Genomic DNA, 9,104 nt, shown 5'->3' on the forward strand with positions numbered 1-9,104 from the left:
TAATTTTAAATATATATATTTCAATAATTTACTTACTAATCTTTTTAAATCAACTATAATTGAATTGTCAAAAAAGACAAAGAGTTGAGATTCCAGTTATCATTAATGTCGTTTAAAATTTCAGAATTATCAATGATATTTAGATATTTCAAATTTTAGTATAAATAATTATTAATAATCATGGTTAGTACTGATTAGCTTAAATAGTTAACTAACTAATTTAACTTAATGTAAATTCATTGTGTGTCAAATAATACAATAACAATAATTGTAAAGTCTTTCACTTAGACCTATTAATTAATTAATTAATTAATTAATTATATATATATATCATAAAGTCTCACTAATCAAAATTGATAATTGAGGGAAGAATAAAATAAAGACTCTAATAAATAAATAGTCAATGAAAACGAAACATCACATTCATATACCTAACTCCATTATGCTTTCAATTCCTATCTGAGAAGCCCAATTCCTACTCTTCCATAAACCAGTACGATCAAAGAGACGACTTTCGACACGAATGTTCCATAAACCAGTTTTTTTCGCCTCGGACGGTGAAATCGTTGCCCATTAATCCAATCGCTCCTTTAATTCCCACAAAATTTACAGAAAAAAATCTATGTTGATGTTCTTCGTATCAGATATGCGATTCATCTATCTTCTAATCAACTTCTGCGAGCCCTGAGAATCAAATCCTTAAAGCCTCGCTTTGCTACTTGGAAGCTGCTGTGGCGGAGAAGAGGATCGATCGCCTCCACTCGCGGTACTACTCCCCTCGATCTGATTCTTTTATCATCATAGATCTTCGCTGAGTTGTTCTCTGATCGGTTCCTGTTCCACTTTGATTGGTTGCAAAGTTTAAAAAAAAATCGTCTTTTGTAGATATTCAGCTGGAATTTTGATCAGGAGTCTTTGGAATTTAGATCCTTTGATGAAGAGGGCCGAGTGCAAGGATAAGGTTTTGAAACCCTAGCATTGGATACATTAATTTGAGTTGGTTTGCCTGTGAGCAAATTCCAAAACCCTAGAAAGAACTGCGGTCTGATCTCCCATAAGGAGAGGGGGAAAAAGCATTTTCTTTTAGGGATTCGGATGTTAATTCGGAAGTCTTTTAAAGCTCAGAGCTTTGATGAATTCGCGGCGGTCCAAACCCGTGAGGCTTGTTTCATCCAATTCCCAATCCATAGAAGTAGGATTGGGAGAGAGCTCTATGATGGGTTCTTCTTCCATTGACAACACAGTCTACTGCTGTGTCGCCAAGGGGAACAAGATTCTGTACTCTCACAATAGCAATGGCTGCGAGCTTGAGACCTTGGCCGTTCTCTGCCTCGAGAATGCACCGGCTTTCCACAAGTGGTATTTCCACACTGTGGGTGCCAGGACCTTCGGGTTCTTGATGGTCGACGGGCACACGTATTTTGCCATCGTAGATCCAAGTGTAGGGAATTTGGCCATTCTTCGGTTGCTGGAGCACATTCAGGAAGGCTTTAAGAAGGTGGTGAAGAATGGTTTTCACGACGAGTTGGTGCCCATCATCCAGAGGCTTATAGCATCATTGGAGAACATGCCCAAATCTGCCTTTGCATTGGATGAAAATTCTGAGCAGGTTGCATCTAGTGATGGTTCTGTTTCTACAGAGGCGCCATTGCTGGGGATCAAGCATCACGAGAAGAAGAAGAAGAAGATGAAGGATAAAGTAGTTCAAAGTGATGATGTGGTTGAAGACCATGCTGATGGCGCGGTAAATATTAATGTGGCACAACAGACAATGGGGACAATGTCACTGCAAAGGAGCTCGAGCTCATCAAGGCCTCACTCGCAACAACCAGGGAGGAGGCTGTGGTGGCGCCATGTGAAGATAGTCGTAGCTGCCGATGTAATTATCTGCTTGGTCCTGTTTGGTGCTTGGTTGGCAGTGTGCAAGGGTTTCCATTGTGTTTCAGGAAAGTAGTAGAGAAGAGGTTGGATTTTGGGACCAAGAATTTTCGAAGGAATAAGGCGGAAACACTTTGTTATATGGGTTTCTAAGTATATGTCTGCTTCAGAAACTGAGGTAGTTGCACAAACATGGTAAATATGCAGTTGAATACTCTCAAAAAGAACAGGAATGGAAGCATGCACTTTCCATAGGGAGTGATATGTATGAGAGGATTCACTTGGAAGTCGAGAAGTTTTTGGATATGCAGCATATTTATTCATTGCTCTACATGGGAGAAAATCTATGATGCTTGTTGTTTCTGTACTGTGTATTGGCTCGTCTCTTTTTTGTTCTTGTGTATGTTAGCAATATGTTAAGTGCTGTTCATATGTATCTTCTTCTTAAATCAACCTGTTATACTTGGGAGGATTTTACAGCATGATGACAATGCTTAAGATATATTCAGGCTTTTCAATCTGTGTGCCGAGTTGAGATTTTCCAGTTTCCTCTGGAACTGCAGAATTCAGTTGCCTTCTTGATTCAACTAAGCATGAAGGCTTCTCTTAGATATCATTAAAGATTCATCAAAATTTCTTCCATTTATTCTGGAGAGCAGACATCCAATTATTTCTTCCCTTTAGTTATGCCAACCTTCTCATTTGCTCTTTTCATCTTACATGAATTTTGATCAGGTTTTCAGTTTCTGGGTAATTTTAATCATTTCTCTGTTGTTATTTTTTTAACTGTGTTGTCTTTTCTACCATCCTAAACCATATTCATAATCAGGTCCAGAAATCAACTGGCTATTAGAACTTCTCCATATGTTCTATAAAGTTTGGCTTCTTCTCGAGTAATTTTGTTGCTTCTTCCTTGCATGTTTCTGCTTTTGAAGTGATCAAAATGCAGCTTTTCTATAACATGTGATGTTTGTTTGAATCAGAGTAAACTTTTGTTGTTTGTTTCCTTATAGATTGCTTGGATTGTCTAGTATCTACCTGGATAAGTTTGATGTGAACAGAAGCATCATCCACACCCAGGATGCGTAATGTATATAGGATCAATGGTAATCCCCCATTACAAAGTTATGCCCACAAAGTAACCATCTGGTGTGATTCAAAATCTTATTCATATGCAGTAAATTTTCACATGGATATGCTTTTTCATTGGTGTATAATCTAATGTTCTCTTTAGGAAGTTAATAAGGCCTTATATATATACTCCACAAGATGAGCAATTGGCTCATACAACAAGAACAAGACAAAAAAAACCTTCAGAGCTGATTAACATGTTCATCATGTGTATGAGCAATATGCTCATGCCATTAACCACCAGCCATCATGGATTCATCTAGTCCTCCTATAAACCAACTCAAATATCCTTCCATGTCCAATATTGAATCAATCATACATTGCCTCTATATAATCAAAAGTTTCTATTCTTCCTAAATCAATGGAAAAATAACAATGCACTAAAGTGTGTGCTAAATACATAGTTATCAACCAAGGAATGGCTCAAGGAGTTGCAGCATGATTAAATCTGAAAAAAGAAAAGCTTTCAAGTCCAGCAAATACTTTCATTTCTTTCAGAATCCTGTAGTGGGTATATATGGTTATCCTTCTGCAACCTTGACTAACTACACAAAACACTAGAATCGTTCTATAAACTTCATTTGTGAGAGTAAAAAGTATCAATTACAGAGTTTGTGCACTGCTACATGTGGCATGCAACAAAGATTTTGATGATTACTTCTGTCCACTCTATGAAGTTACAATGCAACTAGAACTTATTGAGGGAAGGATAGAGTTCCTACAGCATAATAAAAAATGCACAATCGGATAGAACAGGTGTTCCAAATTATAATCTGACAGGCAAGTGACCAAAAGAACCGTAACTGCTAAGTTGCTAATGACCTCATACTTCAAAGAGAATCTTGTCTTCCTAAATACAAATGCATAACTTCTTCTCTGCCTTCCAATTTCCTGTAACCAAAACTAACCTTCCTGCTATCTAATTGCTAGCCTTTTTCTATACAACCCCCACAGGGCAAGATGTCTCCTCTTTCTGATGTAGAATAACAACAGTATGTTTTTTGTTATGGGAGCTGTGCAATCTCAAGCAAAATCTTATACAGTGACTGTGGCTTCGAGAAGAAGGGGCAGTGATCGCTCCCTTTGATCTTGTAGATCCCATGCGGGGGGTTCTCCCTGACCAGCTTCTCTTGGACGTCAGGTGAGAGCATGCGGTCATCCAGCGTCTGGATGAAAAATCGCCGGACCATGCCATAGTTTTCGGGGGTGAGAGAGAGCTTCTCCATGATCGGTTCCAGTGGAATAGTTCTCATGGATACCGTGGCCAGAGAAATATCCTGCAAAGAATCATGCACTGTTTCTTTAAAAGAGGGAAACTCATTCTGAATGAAAGCTGATGATTTATTTGACAATGACATCCAGAATAATGGTCAAGAAAGTTTCAGGAACACCACAGTCATGTTAAACCAGGTTTCTCGCATGAAACATCTCTGATAAAACTGCACATTCAACTAAATTTACTCAGATGTGAGTCTTATGCGAATTAATATAACCTAGCATATGCAGATCTTGCTTATGGACCTAAATTTTGAGTTAAGCTAGCATGCTATGTAATATGTATTTGATTGCTTATACACTGCAGACATGGTTGACAGGAAGATACAAGTTTGTCAGATATAACCTAGTGTAACAAAATAGCAGCCTCTCTTTTCCAAAGGAGACTATTTTGTATATATCAGTATATTCAACTGATTTAGCTGGTTCATTACTGTTAACCATCCATATATCACGGTCACAGTGTTGGTCTAGTCAAACTCATTGATGACAAGGTCTTTTCATTTGCAAAATTATGTGACAGCCAACAATAAGCTAAAATTCTGTTATATTTGGAAACCACAGGATATACATAAATAAACATAGGAAAAAGTAACAGAACAAAACTTAACATGCATTTAGTATGATTGATCAATTAAGAATTTTAGAACAGGCAAGTCGTAGAGGGTAGCTTGTTATAATGGTAAGGTTGCTCTATTATCTTGGGTGATCAAGATCCAAATTATGAAAACCTCTTTGCGTCTAGGGTAAGATTGTACATTAACCCTTCCTATATTCGACATTGGCAGAAGTCTTGTGCATTGGATCATCTGTTTCTTCATGAGTCATGCAAAGTTAAATGCAACTGTATATACATATTTTTGAAGAAAAGAGAAGTGGAACTAGATGAGATGGCATCCACTCAAACCTTGGGAGGACTCTGGTTGAAATATAGACCACTTCTGATATGTTGTTTGTCAAACATGAGACCTGTAGGAGGGTTGTCACTTCCATTTCCATAAACTAGAAACTGTGACTCTTTCAGGAAAACATCAGCAGATGCTAGCTGCAAAGTGTTCCAAATAAACAAGTTAGACAGTGAAGAGGAGACATGAGTACCAATATTAAAATTTTAAACTGACATGACTAATAGTCCATGAAATTTCTGTCTGAGCTTTATCAGTCTAATCAAAATATTGCAAAAGCTCTCGGATTTTGCATAAAAAGATTCATGCAAGATTGAAGTGCATGACAGGGTTTGCTGTGCTGATGCGTATTGCCTAGTACAGGCGATATGTACCAATTCGACAGGATACGAACTGCCTTCTACCGAACGGTACCGGTCACTTGACCCTGTATTGAGCAATATGGGGTCTGTACGGGTGGTAACGATCGAAACCCGACCAGTCGGTAACGGTTGGATTTTGATCGTTACCCATCAAGGGCTGAGATTTTACTATTTCAAACGGTTAATTTGATCGTTTGAAGCTTAGAAAAAGATTTTTAAACCCTTTCCTCCCCGTCCCCTTTCAACTTATTTCACTCTCTCAAACATTTTTTACTCACATATCTTTCTTATTCTCACATTTTCACTCTCCTAAACTCAACAAAGCTAGGATTTATGGATTAGATCAAATTTAGAAGGTTAATTTGGGAGGATTAAAAGGAAGAACACTCTAATTAAGAGGTATGTATTCTCTTTTTATATTTTTATTGATTTATGAGATGATTAAACCTATTTTATGTTGTGTATGACTTAATGTCTAATATGTTGTTTGATATATTTTTGATGGTAGAATGGTGTTAATTAGGGAGTAATTAAAGTCTTTAATTTTGTGATTAGTGTGTTTAATATTGATTTTTTCAAAATTAGATACTTAGGTCAAATCTTTATATTTCATACATAATATGGATTGAGTTATATGCTTGTGAAGGTATAATAGGTTTAATTAAGTTTTAATTAAGTTTTTTTTAATACTGTGATTAGTGGTTTTAATAATAATTTAATCAAAATTCGATCGATATTGGATCAATTTACATTATTTTTGTGAAAATTATACTAAATTTATATTTATTTCTAACTTAAAAATCCTAATCTATTTTTTTCTATTTTCAGATATTTTTGGAGGTTTTTTTTTATAATTTTGAACGTACCATCGATACACCTCGATACGTACCATATCGAGTAGGGGTCGGTACATCAGTACGGATCGAAATTACAATCCTTGGTGCATTGTTTTAAGATTTTGAGATTTTCTTGAAAAGTATTACTTACTTCCTCAGAGAACACATCAAAAGGTTTCTGTCCATCCAAGACCATTGTCGCAGTAAGAAATACTGCCTTCGATATCTTTTTTGGGTAACATTCCATTGCATAGGATATGCTAGCACCTCCACAGCTATGGCCAACCAGTATGACCTGTAAAATACATTTTCCAACCAAAAGAAAAATTTCAGTACGATACAAAGAAACAAAAGCCATAGAAAGAGTTCCTTTCACCTTTTCGTCATCAAGAAGATTGTGTAGATAATCAGTTAGAGGCTTTGAGTAATCTGCTAAGGTTGTTATGCTGTTTGGATCTGTGTTGTCTATCCCAGAACCTCTGAGATCCAAGGCAACAGGATTCAGTCCTGCTTCCTCTAAAAGAGAGATAATCTTATACCAACACCAAGCTCCAAATCCTTCTCCATGGACTAGAATAATTTTCCTTGTCTCGAGATCCTCAAGTACGAGTTGTTGCTGAAAATACAATTTCCAAAAGTTGACAGAGAACAAATTGTTAGGATTTTCACCTGACGAAAATAGTTTTTGCATCAACTATAAAATAGAGATGCCAACCACAAACCGAGAGCAAGGGTCTTACATAACTTACATAAGTATCATCTTTTAAAATCACAACATATTGCAAAATTATGAGCTTAAGAAAAAAGAACATTGACTACTGGACAATTCTGTGTTGACTCAAAGTCCTTTTTTCATCTTCTTTCTATCATCAGAAGAAAGATCTAGAAGGATTCTCTTCAAATTGAATGTGAACAACATTTTCTCAGTCCATTGTGTAACCTGGAAATTTGTCATCTTCTGTCCCAGATCTAATGCTGCACACACAGCTCTAAAAGACCTGAAAGCAGCACAAATAAGTAGCTAGTTACTACTTCATCATGGGAAAGATTGTTTATGACTGTCATCAGGGTATATCTGCAAAAGCAGGATGTGGCCCATGAATCCTTCCAATATCATATGTTCCAGTCTCTCAGCATGGCATGATTGAGGTACAATGATAAACAATTTAGTCGTCTATCACAATTTTACATCTGAATTCTCTTATATCTACCAGATGAAACTGTTAGAGTAATGCACAACATCACAACCACTGTCTACCATGTTATCAAGGGATCTTTTAGTGCTTAGACCTACAAGTATCATGCAAATGATCAACCATCCATGAACTACAAAGAAACAAGACGTAAGATTGGATTCCTCAAGAAAAATGTGATACGAAGTTACCTGTTTTCCATTAGTGATCGAATCAGGGAGGTCCCGCCGGCGAGAACTCGTGGACCCAATCCTCCGCGACATGGATCCTTCGAACCGCTGCGACAACTGGTGCTGCTGAATCGCCATTGCGAGGGCCTGGCGGTGCAACAGCTCCTCCTCGGACGCCGCCATCTTCCTCTGTGACCTCGACTTGGAGCCCCGCTTGCTCCGCGACCCCACGCCACCACTCAAGTCCTCTTTAGGCATACAGCCGAACGCGCTGCCCATGGTTGTATTGAAGAACACGACGAATCGAGTCTAAAATTCAAGATCAGGAGGACCAAGAGATGAGTCTCGTCCAGAAATTTTGTGATCTGAGGAGGAAAAAGAGCTTTAGAAACCCTAAAAGTACCACAAAATTCGATGCTGAAGAACCAGAAAGAAGCAATTTTTTGGATGGAACCGAAACAGAGGAAAAAATCACAAGGTTTCCAAAAAAAATCCGAAGAGATTTTCGCATTCAATGTAGCTGTAGACGAGATAATTCAAGAGATGGATGTCGATAATAATTCAACAGAGGGCAAGCAACAAAGATGGATCTCGATGAGATACTCAGCAGAGACGGCTAAAACCCGCGCGCAATAGAGCTTAAACAGGAAGGAATTTCGACGACCGGATCAAAAGCGGATTTCGAGGACGTGATCACAAGAAACCCTTCCAAAATTACCAGAAACGACCCAAAAAAACAAAAAAAATCTAAATTGAAGCAGCGTCGATTAGAATCGACAAGATACAGCCAAATAAATCCATCTCCTTTACCGAGGACAGATGAAGCCGCAGCGGCACCAGATCAAGGTCAGGATCCCTCGCGGCCAAAGATTTGGTCTTGGGGTCGTAGAACAGAGCGTTGGCGAGGGAAGATGGATTTCAACGGGTGGTGGGAGCGAGATGAAAGGCCGTCGGGAGGATTTGTTTTGTGAGCTACTGCGACCGCCACTGCCACCATTAAAAAGGGGCGCAGGTACTGCCAAAAGACTCAATTTGGCAGTGCCTTTCCAAGGATTTGTATTCTATAAAAGATTATTATGAGCAAATGCATTACCCTAAAAGCCTGCATGCACAGATCAACTTTATAGAATAATTGTGGTGGGATGATGAGCCATTGCACTTCTTTATATTCTTCTATTTCATATTGGATTTAGTGACTATATATATATATATATATATATATATATATATATATATATATATATATATATATATATATATATATATATATATATATCCTTATTTGGAGGACCATTTTTATGAAAACAAAAAAATCATCTTTTAATGTTTTTGATGGAAGATACCCTCTTTTTTT

The 9,104-nt window shown here is 37.5% G+C and overlaps 2 protein-coding genes across 3 annotated transcripts; one reads left to right on the forward strand and one right to left on the reverse strand.

Moving 5' to 3' along the window:
* The first annotated feature begins 465 nt into the window (after positions 1–465).
* LOC135616599 (phytolongin Phyl1.1-like) lies at positions 466–2,396 on the forward strand. The gene is made up of 2 exons (XM_065115953.1): positions 466–766; positions 886–2,396. Exon 2 carries the CDS (start codon positions 1,133–1,135, stop codon positions 1,952–1,954), a length of 822 nt encoding a protein of 273 aa, XP_064972025.1. The 5' UTR covers positions 466–766; positions 886–1,132; the 3' UTR covers positions 1,955–2,396.
* A 1,165-nt stretch (positions 2,397–3,561) lies between these two features.
* LOC135616600 (putative methylesterase 14, chloroplastic) lies at positions 3,562–8,781 on the reverse strand. Of its 2 annotated transcripts, none has more exons than XM_065115955.1 (6): positions 8,561–8,781; positions 7,772–8,059; positions 6,764–7,003; positions 6,539–6,682; positions 5,192–5,329; positions 3,562–4,286 (listed from the first exon to the last, which is right to left on the reverse strand). In XM_065115955.1, exons 2-6 carry the CDS (start codon positions 8,027–8,029, stop codon positions 4,014–4,016), a joined length of 1,053 nt encoding a protein of 350 aa, XP_064972027.1. In that variant the 5' UTR covers positions 8,030–8,059; positions 8,561–8,781; the 3' UTR covers positions 3,562–4,013. The 2 variants fall into 2 exon arrangements, with proteins under 2 accessions (XP_064972027.1, XP_064972026.1); XM_065115954.1 differs by having other exon boundaries at positions 7,772–8,115; positions 8,561–8,780.
* Positions 8,782–9,104: the final 323 nt, after the last annotated feature.

Source organism: Musa acuminata, chromosome BXJ2-7 (genome assembly GCF_036884655.1).
Source record: "Musa acuminata AAA Group cultivar baxijiao chromosome BXJ2-7, Cavendish_Baxijiao_AAA, whole genome shotgun sequence".
NCBI classification, from domain to species: Eukaryota; Viridiplantae; Streptophyta; class Magnoliopsida; order Zingiberales; family Musaceae; genus Musa; species Musa acuminata.